At 39.1% G+C, this 19,779-nt stretch overlaps 1 protein-coding gene across 1 annotated transcript in view; it reads right to left on the bottom strand.

Moving 5' to 3' along the window:
- LOC135091724 (uncharacterized) overlaps positions 1-19,779 on the bottom strand; it is a 170,726-nt gene that overhangs the window by 32,244 nt on the left and 118,703 nt on the right. Inside the window, exon 4 of the mRNA XM_063989633.1 lies at positions 11,803-11,879. Coding sequence (XP_063845703.1) covers positions 11,803-11,879 — 77 coding nt within the window. The remainder of the gene's footprint in view (positions 1-11,802; positions 11,880-19,779) is intronic.

Below are 19,779 nucleotides of genomic sequence, written 5' to 3'. Positions count from 1 at the left end.
TAGTTGTATTTCTTCCTTTACTCTTTCCACGTCCGGTTCCGGTGCCACATTCCGGTAAAGTGCCAAGTAACGTGTGGCGGGAAGAGACTTAACGGCCGTAAGCTTGCTGGGTAACGTTAATTGAACGGCGGACAGGTATCACGCACCTGGGAAAGATCGCAGTGAACGTGGCTTAACTTGAACTTGGAGATATTAATTGGAAGTCTGTTTGGAGAGATTCGAAGACTGGGTTAAGATTTTTTTTTCCGGACGGTGTTTGGAGGAGGAGCAGCAGGAGGGAAAAGAAAGGGAGAGCAAGTGGAGAGGAAAGAAAAAGTGAAGGAAAATAAAGAGAAAGGAAGAAAGGAAGGGAAAGAAGGATGAAATTTGCCGGCGAGTGGATTAGTGGAAGTGAAAACGGTGGATTGGGACAGAGTTTTTGGTGGACTTGAGATTACTGCTAGGAGTTTACGACAGAAGAGAATAGAAGTGGATTATGATATGATTGAGAGGTAAATGGATATAAGAACAGTTTATTCTGCGTGAATTATTGAGGGAATGAAGACTGACAGATATTAGGTTAGGTTAAGTTAGGTTAGGTTAGGTTAGGTTAGGTTAGGTTAAGTTAGGTTAGGTTAGGTTAAGTTAAATTAGAATAAGACAACAAATATAAGACTACTTAACAACTAATACTGATAACTCATATCCTTCTAATATTCATGGTACTCCAATTTAGGTTAGGTTGGGTTAGGTTAGATTAGGATAAGGAAACTAATAAGACACCCAATTAATGCTAATAACTCCACATCCTTCCACTAATACTCATGAAACTCCACTTTAGGTTAGGTTAGGATACGTTAGGTTAAGTTTGGATAGGTTAGGATAAGTTAGATAAAACAACTAATACCAAGCCAAATCCTTCTTTCAAAAACTAATAAAAACTCCACTTACATCATAATTAATTCCCCCAATGATCACCACCAAGAGAACAACAAGACAAACAAAGGAAAAACAAACTCATAAGCTTCCCAAAGGACATCCCTCTCTTCTCGTAGGATTCGTCTTCGATGCGAGAGGCTCAATGATATAGACGAGGATTGAGGAGAAAGTTCTTTTTGATCCTGCCTAATTTCATTTCAATTTTTTCCCCTCTGACGCCTCGCGGTGATGGTAGAGTAGAATTTGATGGTGATGGTATTGGTAATAATGATCGCAGGAGATAGAGGGTGAGAGAGGAGGAAGAGGAGGATGAGGAAAATGACGAAAGTGAAGAGGGGACAAAGGTTAAAGTAGAGAAGGAGAAGGAAGGTAGTGAAGATGAAAGGAAGGCAGAGAAGCACGGGGTGGATAAAAATGAGAGAAGATGGAGTAAGAACACAAAGGAATACAAGGAATGAGCAAACAACAGCTGACTTACTGGTCTTTACAAGGCTGTTTGTGTTGTGGCGCTACACTTTTACACAACATGGAAAAAAAGGACGAGTAACACAGATGAAGACGCCTCTCCACCTACCGCTCCTTCCACCCAGAGCAACCAGGGAAGAAATACTAGAGTGGAGAAAATTAATATAAATTTTCATAGCAGATAAATAAAAGATGACTTCATCGTTACTTCTATCCGGTGCTAAACAGCCAAAAACAGCCTCAGTAAAACGACATTTCTTGGACAAACCAGAATTAATTTGAAATGCGGCCAAAAATTCGTCCACGCTTTTTATTATTATTATTATTATTATTATTATTAATATTATTATTATTATCATTATTATTTTTTATTTGTGACGTCATTTATTTGGTGTCATAAGAATATATATGTAACCTCAAACGTTGACAATCTGGTTGAAGATGAAATGTTTGTCTTTCAGCTGCTTTGTTTTCCTTTATTTCTTTTGATCTATGAGCTGAAAATTAATAGTCCGCATTAATCTTGTCAACTGAGTATTTCAAACACTTTTGTTGGAGGAGAAGGAAGAGGAGGAGGAGGAGGAGGAAGAGGAAAGTTATAGAATTAAAGAAGGAAAGGGTATAGAGGTACAAGAGAAGAGAGAGGAGTATGCGAAAAGGAAAAGTGAAAAGAAAATAAAGAGCGAGAAAAAAATGGTGAAGAGAGAAGGAGAAGTAGAAGGAGGAGGAGCAAAAGGAAAAGATGTCATTATTCCAAGAGTATAAGATTATGAGAAGTAATATATTTTTTCTAGGATAATTAGCAGAAATAGGTAAAGTTTCCCTCATTTCGTTACTAAGTGAAGTATATCTGGAAGGTGCTAACACACACACACACACACACACACACACACACACATACAGGGGAGCGGAAAAAAATCAGGCATCGTAACTATAATGTCGATTTTTAGCTTAGCATTGTATTGAAATAACGACCTTGGAAGCTTTGCGATGCTGCTCCTCATTGCATTCTATCGCAGCCTCCCCTTCATTGACTCCGTTTTCTTTCGAGGCACGAGCGAAAATGGATTGCAAGGTGGAAGTGTGTGTATTTTTGGTCCTTATTAATAGAGTGATTAGAGGCGGAAATGAGCCGTTTTGCGTAATTTGGAAGGGCTGTTAAGTTTGGGGTTCACACACACACACACACACACACACACACACACACACACACACTCTCTCTCTCTCTCTCTCTCTCTCTCTCTCTCTCTCTCTCTCTCTCTCTCTCTCTCTCTCTCTCTCTCTCTCTCTCTCTCTATGAAAAGTGAATTTATAAATGTAACAATCTTTATTCAAGCCAGAAATGAAAAGAAAATACTGATCATTTCACATCTTCCTCACTCGACTGAGTTATAAATAAAAGAGTTTGATGGTAATGAAAACCTCTTAATATTAACGCCATTATTTCAGTCACTCTTATCTTGAACAACTCAAACTCCAGGTAAGTGAAAAAAAAATATTACAAATTCATTAGTCTATTTCTCACCGGCCTTGAATTATAACAACAGCGCTTGAGTGAATAAAAAAAATGTATGAATTGTAGATGTAGATAGTTAATAATGAATGAGGTTAGTCAGGGCTCAGTTTATACTGCTGGCTTTGGACACCTCCAGAATTTTGGGACTCAGTGTGTCAGTGGGAGGTTGAACATGAGCATGTCCGCATTACCTGAGTGTACCTTTAATTATTCTACCTGTTGCCTTTTCCTTTATATTTTCTGTCTTGTTCCTCATTTATTTCTATCTTCCCTTCCCGTTTTCTAACACTTGCTATCCTGCCATAATTTCTCTCTCTCACATTATTTATCATTTTTTTTTCCTTTTTTTTTTATATGCCTGTCTTTCTCTCCGTCTTTGCTGTCTCCCATTCTCCTTTTCTTATCTCTCTTCTTTTGTTTCATATCTCTCCCATCTTCCTTTCTCGTCTCATGCTACGTTTTCTATCTCCCCATTTTCTTTGTTAACTCCCCGCCTCCCTATTTTCTCTCGTGCAAAATTTATTATCTCCTCCACTTTATCTATCATTTCTCTGCCTCCTTTCATTCTCTCTTTTATCATCTGTTATTTCTTTACCTGCTTGTGTTATCTCCCTAATTTTCTTCCGCGTCTCTTGTTATGTTCGTTTTCTTCCACATTTTCCTTTATTATCTCTCCCTTCTCTTTCTCGTCTTCTACTTTTTTTTTTGTCTCCCTATCTCTTATTTTGTTATCTCCTTCATTTATCATCTTCTGCAACGTTTGTTATCTTCTTCCCATTTTCTTTCTTTCTCTCCAGATTCCAATTTTTTTTTTTTCTTTTTTTGTTATTTCGTATCTGTCTTCCCTATATTCTCTATAATTTGTCATCTGTTAATTCTTCTCTTCTTGCTTAATTTATTTTTCCGTTTTTTGTTTTTTCTTATCTTCCATTTCTTTTTCCTCCTTGTTTTGTTATTTTCCCCACTTGTTTTTATCATTCTTTCCATATTATCTTATACTTTCTCCCGTCTGCCTCCTCTCTTTCTATTTTTTCATCTCTTCTATTCTTGTTCTTTCTATAAATACTTATTTAATATTTTCCTTTCTCTCTCTCTCTCTCTCTCGTCTCTCTCTCTCTCTCTCTCTCCTCTCTCTCTCTCTCTCTCTCTCTCTCTCTCTCTCTCTCTCTCTCTCTCTCTCCTATCTTTACCTGCCTCCATGTCTCTTTTTCCTCCCACCTACCTCTTTCCCTCCCCCCGTCACTGTTCCTCCTCCTGTCATCTGCCTCTCTCTCCTGCCAATACTCGCAGCTTCCCTTCCTTCCTTTAACCCTCCCGTTACTTTGTTTTTCTTTTATTCCCTGTATCATCTCATTTCTTTTTATTCTTTTACGTACGGTCTTCCATTTTTTGTCCGTGTTGTGTTATTTTTAGGCAGGTTTTATTCTTTTCGTTTTTCTTTCCCTTATTTTTTTTGTTTTTATTTCTTGTATTTTTGTTATACATTATTTTCACACTGTTCTCATCTTTGAATCCACCTAAAATTTGTTCCCTTTCTTTTTCGTCTTCTTATTCCTTTGGTTTTATCTGCTTTATTATCTTATCATGTCTTATTTTCATCTTTTCCTCACTCTTAAATCGCCTTAAACTCCTTTTCCCTAAGTTAGCCAGAGAATATTTCTTTTTTTCCCTTCACCTTCCCTTGACTCTTTCGCCCTTAAACGTCCCCCCCCCCCAGTGTCACCCATTCCTCTCCCACAAGTGTGTTCCTCTTGAGATATTCCGTAATCCCTCCCTTTGTCCTCACCCTACATGCCTTTTCTCTCCCACTCTTAGCCTGTCACCTTAATTTGTAACCCCAGTGTTCTTCATTCTATTGCATACTTTAATTTCTCTGGCAATATCCTTCCTCTCTCACCTGTTCTCTCACGCACACCTGTATTCTCTCAGCTTTCGTAATTATTTGTTTTCTCTTCCTCTCTCGCTCTCTCTCTTTTTCTTTCCCTCATTCGTCGTCTTTACCAGCTTTCCTCTTTCTTTCTTTTCCTCGTCTCTTCTTTATCAGCTTTTCATCCTTCTGCATCACCTGGTTCACCTGAGTTCATTGTTTTGTTTTGTTCTTTTCTGTTCTCTCTCTCTCTCTCTCTCTCTCTCTCTCTCTCTCTCTCTCTCTCTCTCTCTCTCTCTCTCTCTCTCTCTCTCTCTCTCTCTCTCTCTCTCTCTCTCTCTCTCTCTTCCATAACTCTTCTATTCACCTCCTGTTTCTTCTTTTCTTCACGCTAATGTTACCTTCACTTGCCCTCTTCCTTTGTCTTCGCTGTTCTTCAACCTTTTCCCTTCTCTCTTTCACCCTTTCCTTTTTTCCTCTCATCCTCCTTTATCCCTTGGTTTGTCTTTTCATTTTTATCACCACTGTTTGCTTTCTCTTTCTCTTGTTCTGTCTCCAAACCTGTCCGTCCCCACACCTGTTCTCCACCTCATGATTGACTCCTATTTCTCCCCAGGTGTGTTAATTGCTCCCCACAGCCAGATTAATGAGCGCCAGGTGGGGTTCGGGTGCCAGGTAATTTACGATTAAGAAGGATTTTGTTTCTCTGCCAATAACTTGGAATGTGCAGCTTAGTTTTACGTTTCCGGAAATTGGAACGGAGCATAGGAGCGAATTATTTATCGGCTCTCACGGTAGCGGTGCGTAATTACTTCGTGCATGGTTGTGCGTGGTAAAGGTGACGCAACGTAGAGGAATGTAAAGGAAGCTAAAGGAAGGACAAGTTAAGGTAGATATGTTAGTCGCTGTGAGGTTGATTGTGATAAGGTATTTCATAAAAAGTAAAAGGTGTAGGCTGGTTGGAGAGAGAGAGAGAGAGAGAGAGAGAGAGAGAGAGAGAGAGAGAGAGAGAGAGAGAGAGAGAGAGAGAGAGAGAGAGAGAGAGTTGTATCAATATATTTAATAGCAAACTTTATCAGGACTAGGTTCCCTGCACAACCTTCTTGCATTTTATGAAGCGTCAAACCACGAGAAACTGTAAACTTTTCTCTCTCTCCTACGTCTTAAAACCATTAATGTTTATTGCATCTCCCCTGTCCCCTCCTCCTCCTCCTCTTCCTCTTCCTCTTCCTCCTCCTCCTCCTCCTCCTCCTCCTCCTCCTCCTCCTCCTCCTCCTCCTCCTCCTCCTCCTCCTCCTCCTCCTCCTCCTCCTCCTCTGCCTTTTTCCTTCTTTCTCCTCCTCCTCCTCCCATTATTTTTCTTCTTCGTCGTCGTCCTCTTCCTCCTCCTCCTCCTCCTCCTCCTCCTCCTCCTCCTCCTCCTCCTCCTCCTCCTCCTCCTCCTCCTCCTCCTCCTCCTCCTTCTCCTTCTTCCCTTTTCCTTATTCTTCGTCGTCCTTATCATTTTTCTTTTCCTTTTCTTCCTCCTCCTCCTTCTCCTTCTCCTCCTTATGTTTCTCTTCCTCCGCCCTTCACCTCTCATCCATTACTTCTTCCTGTCTCCAACTTCCCTACCACACACACACACACACACACACACACACACACACACACACACACACACACACACACACACACACACACACACACACACACACACACACACATAAATTGAAGTGCAGCATGTTATTCACTCGCTTTTGGGCCGAATTAAACAGGAGTTATATCGATCGATCTGCAGCCTTGCGCGTCCCTGTTCATTGCACTGGAAAATAATTCACCTGTATGGGAGTACGTGCGTGAATTTAAATGCTGTGTTATTCTATGCGTGTGTGAGTGTGTGGGTGGGTGGGTGCGTGTGTGTGTTTGTCTTGCAGAATCACACGTCAAAGTTTACTGGGATGTGTTTGTGATCTGTTAGATGTGTCTCAGTGGAAGCTGTTTATGTTGAAATTGTTTGTTTGTATGTGTGTATGTGTGTTTGTTTAGGGAGAGGGTGTATATATATGTGTGTATTTGCATTTGTTTATATATTTCTTTTTTTTATGGTTTAGAAATTCTTTTGTTGCGGTTTTTTTCTTTTTTTTTTTTTTGGGCATCGTTTTGGTACATTTTTCCGTATCCTTGTATCATTTCACTTCTAAAACCTTAAAGTCACCGTATAAATTTTCCCTAACGCTTCATGCTTCCCAATAACATCACAGGTTTCTCATTTAACTTTCCTGTAAAGAATGGAGAAGCTGTAAGAAAGCAACCAATTTTTAGGTTTTTAGGAGACTTAAAGATAAACAGAGCGATCGAAGAAAGGACAGTTAATTTAACCTAAGCGTGTCTGAGAGGGAAGCTGTTGCGGGTGTGATGCTGAGAAGACTAAGGCAATATTAGACCTCCTCTGTATATTGATGTACGAGTACTTGAGAATTGCTCCGAAGTTATTGAAGAGAGGAGAGAGACAGGAGAGTTAAGGGAGGAGGAGGAGAAGGATGAGGATGAGGAGGAGGAGGAGGAGGAGGAGAACAAGAACAAGAAGAAAAAGAAAAAGAGGAACAAGAACAAGAGCAGGAGGTGGTAGTGGAGGAGGAAGAGAAGAAGAAGAACAAGAAGAAGAACAAGAAGTACAAGAACAAGAACAAGAAGCAAAGACATGGAGCAGGAGGTGGTAGAGGAAGAGGAAAAGGAGGAAGAGGAGAAGAAGAAGAAGAAGAAGAAGAAGAAGAAGAAGAAGAAGAAGAAGAAGAAGAAGAAGAAGAAGAAGAAGAAGAAGAAGAAGAAGAAGAAGACTAGAACTTGAAGGTGGTGGTGACTGTGAAGGAAGAGGAGAAATAGGAAAACCTTAATGTACACACAAGATGAAGTGAGCAGTAATAACATACTTCACAAAAAGTCTCTCTAAGTTCTTCAGATCAGATTAATTTGGCGAGGCCTGATGGAAGAGGTGGCGTTTATAACCATAAATTTACTGGGGCTGAACGAACGAAGCAGAAATAATGTTTATCTGGCAAAGGAAATACAGAAAAATGTCACGCATCGTTTCCCAAGAAAAGCTTTTATTCAGAACTGACTGATGTGTTTTACGGTAAGAATTCCTTGTGAGTGAAAAGTGGATTAATATATTTCAGTCTGTCATGTAGTTACGTGCAGGAAACAACTTGAATGGATTAAAAATTATAGTTCATGGACTTCACTGAGCTCACAGACTTCATTGATTTCAGCAGTGTTAGTAAATATAATGTCAGAGATATAGTAAGTAGACTTCACTGATGTCACTAATGTTGGTTCATAAAGTCAATGTTGAAAATTCAGTTCGTAGACTTCCCTGATGTCAGAAATGTTATCTCGTGGGCTGCATTGGTGTCAAAACCAGCACGTGTTGCACTTGCCCTGAGCACACTGGGGGGCAGAGGCGGGACAGCTCCTCCTGACGCGGGGCAGCTGTGCCAACAAGACGGTAAAAGACGAGGAAGAGAACTGCTCCGCGAATCATAAATACACTCTCACTGAGGAATTTATTAACACCGAGGGAACTAACGACATAGTTTATACAACAATTAAAATAACTTGCGAAAGAACTCTTGCCTGAAAAAGGATGAAAAAAAGTGATAGTGTTTTAAAGTAAATTAAAATGAGGAAACTTTCAGGAGTAAAACATCGAACACACTGAAAGAAAAAAACAAATGTATGTATACTCGTGTTGTGCAAACCATTTAAATACGCATCATTATTTTATTCAAACAGCGACATTTTGCGAGGCTGAAACAAGCGAACTGCCAATTACACTAACTAATACCCTGATACTGCCAAGTTTTATCTGATTACTTGTTAGGAAGTGTAAATCTCTCTGCATTACTCGGACTTTGAAATTACAATAAATTAGTTGCAGAATATATTTATTTCTATTTATTTATTTTCTTACATATAAAGGAGGCTGGCCAAGAATCCAATTTATTCTCAGGAATTTTTGTAAACAGCCACAGCTTATTTTTTTGCATTCCTCGTATTTAGAAATTCTAGTAAAACAGCTATGTGACTTCTTTATTTTATTTCATTGATTTATTTATTTATTTAAAGAGACTGGGTAAGGCTCCAACAAGTACTTAGAAATTCTTATCAACAGCTACAAGATATTTCTCACACGCGGGTAAAGCTGGCCAAGGGTACAAAAAGGTGAAAAAAAAACTCCTTAATTATTACTCCCAGAAAAGTAAGTTTGAGAAAGTTTTCCGAGTATCTACTTTAGTATTCCCTCGTCTATCTGTGTAGCATAGTGGCCGTGAGTTATTCACTTCAAAACATCTCGTCATGAGGATGATACAGCATAACATAAGAAAATAAGGGAAGCTGCAAGAACCCATCAGAGCTACACGTGGCAGTCCCTGTATAAAAGATGCTTACATACATTCATTTATCATCCCCATCTACATTTGTCTCATCTTATCTTCTAATAGTAACTACCAAGTCCATTCTCTCTCTCTCTCTCTCTCTCTCTCTCTCTCTCTCTCTCTCTCTCTCTCTCTCTCTCTCTCTCTCTCTCTCTCTCTCTCTCACTTTATGCATAGGGAACAAAATTGCACTGAAAATCTTGTTACTTTATAAGGATTCCGTTTTTGTTTGTTTCAAGACGCTTCTCGTAACTTTGAATTTCCTTTTTTTACAATTATTTTTCGGGCCTGGCATCTTCAACTGGCCTTTTTTTATTGCCATCTTTTATGTTACCCTTAGCCAGAAACCTTCTTACATGAAAAGAAATGTTTATTTACGGTTTTATATTTTTAACCGGAGACTCATCTATTCTGAATTTGTTTTACGATTTTTTGGGGTTTGTGTTTTGTTTAAAATTTCAAATCAGTCGTCCATAATCCGTTTTCTTTATTCTCTTCTCATTTTGTTTTCTTTTGATGTTTCAGCAATGCGTGACGTTTGAAGTAAACTGAGAATATTCCCTATTTTTGTGTTTGTTTGCCTCTCTCTCTCTCTCTCTCTCTCTCTCTCTCTCTCTCTCTCTCTCTCTCTCTCTCTCTCTCTCTCTCTCTCTCTCTCTCTCTCTCTTAATTATCCGCTCCCCCCATTTCCTTTCTCAATCACCACATTAAAAAACCATATTTCCTTTTGCTTTACCTGCTCTCTCTCTCTCTCTCTCTCTCTCTCTCTCTCTCTCTCTCTCTCTCTCTCTCTCTCTCTCTCTCTCTCTCTCTCGTCTTCCCCTCTCTGTATTTTCCGCTTCCTCTTTTTTTACGCTTATCAATTTCTTATTTTCTTTCCATCTTTCTTCATTATCCTTTCATTCCTTTGTTTTATCTGCCCTTCCCTTTCCTCTTGGCTTCACTCTCATCGTTATCTCAGCTCTGCATTCCTCTCTCTCTCTCTCTCTCTCTCTCTCTCTCTCTCTCTCTCTCTCTCTCTCTCTCTCTCTCTCTCTCTCTCTCTCTCTCTCTCTCTCTCTCTCTCCTCCATGCATTGTATTATACTGACCTCCCTCTTCCTCGTTGCACATCGGTTCATACCACAACCTCCTCCTCCTCCTCATCCTCCTCCTCCTCATCTTCATCCTCCTCTTCCTCTTCCAACTCTCCGTTCAGTGCGTCCTCCATAAGGCGGCCATCTTGCATTGCCCATGACGCCATTAATCATCCATTGAACTTCACCCACAGAATTTCGAGGTGAGGTGGAGGCGAACAGACGAGGAGGAGGAGGAAGAGGAGGAGGAGGAGAGTCTAGTATATGTGTATTAATTCAAGCAATTCATGGATTTATACACTAACTTGAATAGCTTTAAGATATACGTAAATACAACAGCATAACTTGAAGCACCAGTAAAGCGTTCGTGGTGCTTCCCTGTGGTGTTCAGTGCTGCGTCTCACCTGTGCTGGGAATCAGGGCTTAAAATTTACCTCACCTGAGACGCCGGAATATAAAGTCGAGTAAATCCAGGAGTATATTGTGTGTGTGTTGCTTTAGTTCTTGATTCTCTGTCTCTCCTTCCCTCTGCCTGTCTGTTTGTCCCTGTGTCTCTCTCTCTGTCTCTCCTACCCACACACACAAGCACATCCTCCCGCACACCCACTCACTCAATCCTTCTCCCACACTCAGAACTAAGAGTCTGTGTATTTTAATATATCTGAAAGCATGTTACACAGAATTTTACATAGTTTATTTTTTTTACGCAACCTCACCTTAGTCACTGTTGTATTCACACCTGCCACGCAAAGCTGGTTGACGTGGTATTGAAAATTAAATGGAAATCAAGCACAATAACTGCATATATGTTGTAATTTTTCTGAAGCAACGAATACGTATGTAATCATGTATGTAATCAAATGTAATCATGTTCCCCAGGCATTTTTTTTTTTATGTCAGGAAAATATAACATGTAATAAATTAAGACCTGTGAGTAATGTATCTTTCCAGACTTATTTGTACATATATTATTTTAGGGACAGGTATGCCAAGTGTAATAAACAAAGACAGGTAAAAACATTCTTTCCCAGGTGCGTATGTACATTAATTAACTTGAGTTTTAGGGATAAACGCCCTTACTTTTCATATAAATAAGCATCAATTTTGATTATTTATACAAACCTCATTTTACTTGGAAAATTAAAGTTGAATATACTCATAGATAAAACACCCTTCTCTCCTCTATGAATAAGTGTCGATATTGATTACTGAAATAAACCATACCTTGCTTGGGAAATCAAAATATAATATTCACATAGATAAACACCATTGTCTAAGTGAATAAGTATCAACACTGATTACTTATATAAACTTAACCTCACTTTACCTCGGGATTCACTGCATGATACACTTAGATACAAATACCCTTATGCATCACTCACATGAACCTCACCTTAACTCAGAAAATTAAATGACACTCACCTGCATCTCACCACACAACCTGCCCTCCTGCGTTGCATTACACATGAGATTATCAACTTACCTGTATGCGTGTGGCTGTGCCGAGGGCTTTAATTAGGGAGGGGGCACACCTGAAGCTCACCTGTCATCCTTAGCATAGGTGTTGCTGTCCCAGGTAATCAGTTCAAGCATATCATCTCTGCTGCGCATCCATGACACCTGCGAGAGAGACAAGGCGGAGATGAGTGAACGAGATGAGACAAAGGAGATGAGAGAGGTAATTAATATATATAAGGATGCTGTAAGGGAAGTAAAATGAAGATGAAGACGCTGTGTATAAGATGATTAGACTGTTAGGGAGACAAGGCAGAGGTGAGTGAGAGAGATGAGACAAAGGAGACGAGGGAGATTAAAGAGATAAGGATGCTGCGAGGGATGTAGAGGTGAAGACGCTGTGGAGATGGAGATGGGATGTAAAAGAGATAAGGAGATGAGATGGGAGATAATATACTGCGAGGAAGATACGACGAAGGAGATAAGATTCTGTGATAGAGACAAATGAATATGACGGAGATGAGAAAGAAGAGATGGAGATAAAGATGATGCGGTGAAGAAGAGAATGTGAAGGATTTAGTTTTAAAGAAGAAATGAAAAAGATGGAACGTGAGGCAGAAAAGATATACAAGGTGTAACCAGAAAGATGAAATGAAGATGAGCAGAGGTCAAGTGTAACGTGAATAAGTGTTGAGTAAGGATGGGTACAAGGCATTATTAGCTTATTCATTAAGGGTGAAGATAAAAATGATAAGCAACGAAGACGAAAATGGAAAGAGAATTGAGAAAGTGAGGCTGGGTTGGCAGAGAGAGAGAGAGAGAGAGAGAGAGAGAGAGAGAGAGAGAGAGAGAGAGAGAGAGAGAGAGAGAGAGAAAGAGAAACTATACCATGAAAACAGCACGTGCATGGTATCAAGGAACAAACTGGAGAAAAGGAAACTTGGACAAACGTTTCGAAATGTCAACACAAGGAACGTTTGGTGGTGAACGCAAAGGAGAGAAATGTTTGGAAGGGAAATAGGAGGATGGGGGACGGCAAGACACTCAACACGTATCTTGGAGAATAAAAAGCAGGACAAAAAGAAAAGGTACAAGAAGTTGGTTTCATAGAGAGTAGCGAAAAAAAAAAGCTTTAGAATAGTTAATATAAAATTCTTCTTTAATCAGAAAACAAAGGAGATAATTCTAAAGTATGAGAACTGAATAAATATACCTTCCCTTAATTTCACTTTGAGCAGAGAGAGAGAGAGAGAGAGAGAGAGAGAGAGAGAGAGAGAGAGAGAGAGAGAGAGAGAGAGAGAGAGCCGGTACATCCCCTCTTTTAAAATAATACCACTAAATAATCTTCAGCTCTGTAACGTTTTCGCAGCTAGAAGAGGAGGCGAGAGGCGAGGGCAGGTGAGATTAGGTCATCCACAAAGGGGGAACTTTACACCTGAGCTCCGAGCCACGAAATCCAATTAAGGCAAGAAAAAGACAGGTAGATATATAGCAAGTGGCCTTTTTCCGAGCCTTTCAAATGTCGCAGGTAGCAAAGCGAAGTGTAAGGTTGATGAAGGAGGCTATATTTCAAGGTTCACGCAGGTGTCTTTTGAGCCAGGTGTGTGGAAAGGCAGGTGCATGTGTGTGTGTGTGTATGAGTGGAATAAGTTTATGTGTTGGGGCAGGTGTGTGTAGGGAGGTGTGTGTGTGTGGGGAGGTGTGGTTTTTAGCAGGTAAGGTGTTTCTTGTTAACCTGTCACCATCACCATCACCATCACCATCACCACTGTCACCATCACTATCACTACCATCACTATCACCACCACTACATCTTTACTGCCATCATCATCAAACTTAACTACTTCACCACCACGACAGTATCACCAGCACACGTTACCCACGCCACCACCATCACCATCACCACCAGCCTGTCACCTTCACTACACTATGGAGAACATGATCACTTTCACTGTTCCGTTGCTTTTAGCTTTTCTTCCTTTATGAAAGTAGTAATTTAACGGAAAGTCTCTCTCTCTCTCTCTCTCTCTCTCTCTCTCTCTCTCTCTCTCTCTCTCTCTCTCTCTCTCTCTCTCTCTCTCTCTCTCTCTCTGGCTATCGTAATGAGGAGGGAATGTCATTAAATCCTCTGATATATTTTTCATTTAACTGAACACCATTATTCTGTGTCACTTTTTTTTTTAAGGAAGTAATGTGATTCTCTCTCTCTCTCTCTCTCTCTCTCTCTCTCTCTCTCTCTCTCTCTCTCTCTCTCTCTCTCTCTCTCTCTCTCTCTCTCTCTCTCTCTCTCTCTCTTCATTATTTTTACTCAATAGGAAGCTTATAAACCTCACACGAAAGGTATTGAATTTCCAGGAATTAAAGAAAATGGACGTTATGTTGTATCAAATTTCATGTTACCTGGAAGAGGAGGAGGAAGAGGAGGAGGAGGAGGAGGAGGAGGAGGAGGAGGAGGAAGAGGAAAGCATGGTGGTTTGTCTGTTTCTGATTAGTCATGAATGTTGAGTATTTTTATTCTATAGATGAAAATATTCGTTTGTGTTATTATTAAAGGAATTGTATTTACTGATGGAGTTTTATTGTTTGTCTCTGTATGCTTTAGTCCGTCTGTCTGTCTGTCTGTCTGTCTGTCTAGTTACCTGTGTTGTCTACATCATCAAGGAAACTAAATATACACAAAGTAGAAAAATGTTTTGCTTTATTTTTTTATTTATGTATGCTCTCTCTCTCTCTCTCTCTCTCTCTCTCTCTCTCTCTCTCTCTCTCTCTCTCTCTCTCTCTCTCTCTCTCTCTCTCTCTCTCTCATTAATCACAATTTCTAACACTCCTAACGCGCTATTGTTTTAACACTGTTCGCCGCCACGCCCCTCAACGCCCAATCATCTGCGGTAGTTGCCTCGTCCTGTGGTTGGAGATAATTGCCTGTGAAATACATTGGTAACCTTATTAATGTTCCCTCTTTCATAGTTCGCAGTATTTTTGTGCTGATTTTACCGTTAATGAGATGGAATTAGGCACGGAGCAATTATTTTTGTGTTTTCCTGTGTTTGCATCGTTGTTTTCATTTTTTTTTTTTGTGTTATTTTTATCACTAGCAGAAGTAGGGATAAAAATGCTATATTTTTTTTTTATGTATCACCATCATTATTTATTACTTTTATCTATTATTTTTTTTCTTTCATTATCTGTTTTATTTTGATTTATAGAGCAGTATAGTAAAGTTAATTAAAATAATCTGAAAGTATTGACTTATTAAATGAAACACTAAAATAAATAAATAAATAAATAAAACTGGCAATTTTAAATAGTACATAAAATGTGTAGGTATTGCCAGAAAAAGTGATATTATAAACTTGCCTGACATCACAATTAAAAAGTAAAAATTAATGCTCCCTATGACTCGTGAAAAGTGAATTAATGAAGCCAGCACGCGGGGACCCAAAATGAATTACTAAAAAAAAATCATGAAATAACTGAACCGAAACAAACAAAAAACTGGCTGAAGATAGAAAATGGAAAAACAGCAAAAGAGAACAAAGGAAAAAACATTGCAAGTAGAAATTATGATAAAAATAAAAAAAAAGCCAAGGAAACATTGTAAAGGAAGAACAGACAAATGGAAACAAATTAACGTGGACAAATTAATGAAAGAAAAGAAAAATCGACCGAATACAGGAAATCAGAAAATAATAAAGACAAAACAAAGGAAAACATTAAAAACTGAGTAATAGGAAAAAAATATCACCACAAAGAAACATCATAAAAGAAAAAAACACTAATAAAAAATCAATAAAAAAAAACAATAAAATCAAAACAATAAGCAAAACCAAAGTAACATCCAAATATTTACATAAAAAAATAAGAAATATCATCATAAAGTTACGTATTAAAAAGAAAGGAATAAAAAAATACAGCATATCACTCGCACATTAACACACACACACACAGGTAGACGGAAAACGAACAGGTAACGGCCGAAGTCAAACAAAGTCAGTCAAAACTACCGTGAATTTGCTGCTCCCGTCACGTTTGTTCCGCCCAGGTGAGAGGTGAAGGGCAGGTGTGTGATTTTAATTAAGACTGGCAGGTTCCGTAACAGCCAGAGAGAGAGAGAGAGAGAGAGAGAGAGAGAGAGAGAGAGAGAGAGAGAGAGAGAGAGAGAGAGAGAGAGAGAGAGAGAGAGAGAGAGAGAGAGAGAGAGAGAGAGAGAGAGAGAAATATGTTTTTACACTTACTTGCTTGATCATTTATCTTGCTCTTCTCGAATTGTTGTTCTGCATTTCTCTCTCTCTCTCTCTCTCTCTCTCTCTCTCTCTCTCTCTCTCTCTCTCTCTCTCTCTCTCTCTCTCTCTCATGACCCCGTTCTATACCAGGGGATCCATTTTCTGTGAGATAACCCTTTTTTCATCTGCATGGTATTCTAACACTAATTAATTAAAGAAGAAGGCTCAGAACTTGCGAGTGTGTTGTGCAAAGTAAGGAAGATTATGTGGAGGCATGAAGCAGGTTACCAGAACTTTTAATTAATTCCGTGAGATGAATTAATATATATTTTTTTGTTCCCGGTACCGATACAATGAGAAACACTGGTAGGCTTGTACAAATATAAAAGAGAGCTCTAGTACTGTAATATTTTTTCTCTTCCTCTGTTATTACTCACCTTGATAAGACAGCCGAGGTGCGCAAATTGTCAGATTATTAGAGACAAGCTTCACTATTTCACGTTTCTCAGTTTGAATTAGCGCAGTTTATCACAACCTCGTATGCGGTAAGGTATATTCTTCTGTTTTTCTTCCTCTTTACTAGATTGTCCGTTCACTAGAAAGGGGCTTTCTTCTATCCTATCCCACGTTTCTTAGTAGGAATTAGCCTAATTTATCACAACCTTGTATGCGGTAACTGCTGTTGTTTTTTCTTCTGATTTGTCACTCCAGATAATGTTATGTTGCCACAGCTGATAAAATAACAGAACATAAAATGCTTCTCTTTTTTTACCTGTCGCTCATCGGCAGGTATGATGCGTTAAAACAAGCGATTCACTGAGGACACGAAGCAGCAGGTTTGATTTACTGTTATGTTGCCGCTGGATAAAACACGCGTTGTAATACACACACAGCATAACATTTCTCTTTACCGCTGCTGTAATTTACGGGGAAGTGTGAAGTGCTAAATGGATCGCTTCGTGAAAGATTCGAGGTGCAGTGTTTGAATTTATGATATGTTACTACAGTAAATTAAAAGTAACACATACACATTTATCATTTCTCTTTACCTTAGTTGTCACTTAAATAATAAAAGGGGAAAATCAATATCTGAAAGCCTTGATGTTGAGCATCTGAGTTAACGTTATATCGCTACGGAAAGTGATATAGCAGCAAACATATAATTTCTCTTTACTTCAGTTATTACTTAAAAGAAAAAGAATAGATAAATGGGAACATGTAAGTCGACACATAAGGTTTCAGTTTTTGTTATGCCATCTTGGACAATGAAAAGTAACTTATTGAATTTCTCTTTACCTTAATGGTCACTCTAAATAAATAAATAAATAAATAAATAAAATAAGATAAATCAGCATGCGAAAGAATAGATACATAACGGCTGATTCAGTGTTACGTCAACAAAGAAAAAAAACACATAAATCAATGCACGAAACAGTGTACGTGCTAGGAGTGCGTTCGTGTTATGTCACCCTGAAAAGTGAAAATAAAAATATGTCTTTACTCTTGTCACTAATGCAAAAGAAAACAAAGGCACGTAAAAGACTGCAGGTAGAATATTTGTAGGTGTGATTTAATGTTGTGGCACCAGTGGAAAGAAAAGAAAGCGTTGTATATCACTCATGAGCGTAACCTTTCTCCTCACCTCAGTCATTCCTCCCCGTGCAAAACATCACGGTTCATGGAAACTCTCTGTGAAAAAGGCTTCATCTAATGCTATATCATCAACGTAAACAGGAAGAAAAACAGCCACACTCATAACATTTTTCTACCTTTTACCAATCAAGGGGAAAAATATATTGGTTCATAAAAGACTCAATGTAGAAAACTTCATTTGATGTTATGTTTCCACCGTATAAATAAGAAAAAGAACAAATTTAATACAAACAGCATTTCTCTTAACCTCAGTTGTCGCTCAAAAATGTATCGGGTCATGAAAACTCGATGTAGATTTGTGTCACCACCATAAACAAGAAAAGAAACGTAACACACACAAACATAACATTTCTCTTCAGCGCAGATGTCACTCGCGGTGCTTAATATATCGACTCATGGAAGACTAATGAAAAAGACTTGAATTTATGTTATATTACTATCGTATATATATATATAAAAGGAAAAAATAGAGAGAAGAAAAAGCTTGACACAGACATAACCTTTTCCTCCACCTCAGTCGTCACTCAAGGTGCAAAACGGATCACCTCATGAAGACTCGTGGCAGTTATTTGTTATACGACCACCGTAAACAAGAAAAAACGTGACACAAACACAACATTTCACCCACAAGAAGGATCGGCCCATTAATACCCCGGCAGAGGCTCGAGGTAATGTTGTGTCACCGCCAGACAGAATAAGCTTCATCACTGGTCTGCTCCTCGTCATGCTCTTAATTTCCTGGTTGGCTGTACACCCGCGAGACTCAGCCTGTTGCTTCATGTTACGCCCCGAGGTTCAGAACACTACTGCACATCATATCACATTGTCTTCATAGTTTTGCTCGCTGTATTCCCTAAATGGATATAAAAGATTTATTTTTCTATTTTTATCGAAGTAATGTAATAGACAAACTTTCAATCCTATGAACAATAACATATAATTTCTACCTTTTATATGTTGTAATCTTTTTCCTGTGGTCATTATGCGAGAATCAGAATAATTATTTAAAGTGGTAATAAAAGCTTAATTAATGAATAGATAAATACAATTATATGTAAATCCTATACAGGTCTACGTGCCATTAGCTCAATTTATATTTCACATCTAAAGCACAAATAAAATTGAAGCCACATCATTAGGAAGTAGCATCATCACACATTAATGGAGTTTTAGAGCAGTCACTGGAACATTCCCCACCATTCCCCAACACTCGACAAGCAGGTGGGGAGGAGGTCTTCTCGCTGTCTTACCCTAAGCTAATCTATTTAAATACACGAGTTTACCAGTTTACTCCAACATGAGGCGAGTATCAGGCAACAGGCAGCCTCATCCATTCCAGGGCTCATATGCAGCTCCTCCTCCTCCTCTTCCTCCTCTTCAGCTTCCTCCTCCTCCTCTTCCTCCTCCTCCTCCTCCTCCTCCTCTTCCTCCTCCTCCTCCTCCTCTTCTTCGTTCTCCTCTTCTTCGTTCTCCTCGTCCACCTTAATCTCCTTCTCTTCCTACTCCTCCTCCTCCTTACTTCTCTTCCTCTTCGTTCTTCTCCTCCTCCTCCTCCTCCTCCTTCAAACAAACTTCCTCTTCCCTTCTGTTCGTACGTTCCTGCGCAGCCTCCTCCTCCTCCTCCTCCTCCTCCTCCTCCTCCTCCTCTTCTTACTATCGTATCTTTCTCACCCTGGATTAGACAATGTAGTTTATCAGAATCACTCTCGTAAGGGCCAAGAGGTCTGCTGCTGTTCATCCACCATCACCTCCACCTCCTCCTCTACCTCCCTCTCACCACAAACAAGCCCATGACAGCCAGGTGGAGTTTCTAATCCCCGCAATTTACCTGGAGGTTAATGACTCACTGAATAATTAGCCAGACTGCATCAAGTAGCAAAGGTGTAATTAATCTTGCTAATTGGATCACGCTGCCTTTTTTTATAAGTTTTGTAAATAATTTCGGTGGGAAGTTTCTGTTCTCCCTTTTTTTTATATTTTCCTGTATGATTTATTTGCGTTGGGTCTGAGTTTTTTTTTTCTCCTCTTTATTTTTTCGTGTTTTTTTTTTTTTTCTTATTTTGGTGTCTGAAAAAGTTTGAGTATTTATAAATCTCTTCCATCAGCATCCATCATTCTCATTATCTCTCTCTCTCTCTCTCTCTCTCTCTCTCTCTCTCTCTCTCTCTCTCTCTCTCTCTCTCTCTCTC

Source organism: Scylla paramamosain, chromosome 38 (assembly GCF_035594125.1).
Source record: "Scylla paramamosain isolate STU-SP2022 chromosome 38, ASM3559412v1, whole genome shotgun sequence".
Lineage (NCBI taxonomy): Eukaryota > Metazoa > Arthropoda > Malacostraca > Decapoda > Portunidae > Scylla > Scylla paramamosain.
Note: the sequence above shows the minus strand (reverse complement) of the source record. Positions and strands in the feature narration are given on the sequence as shown.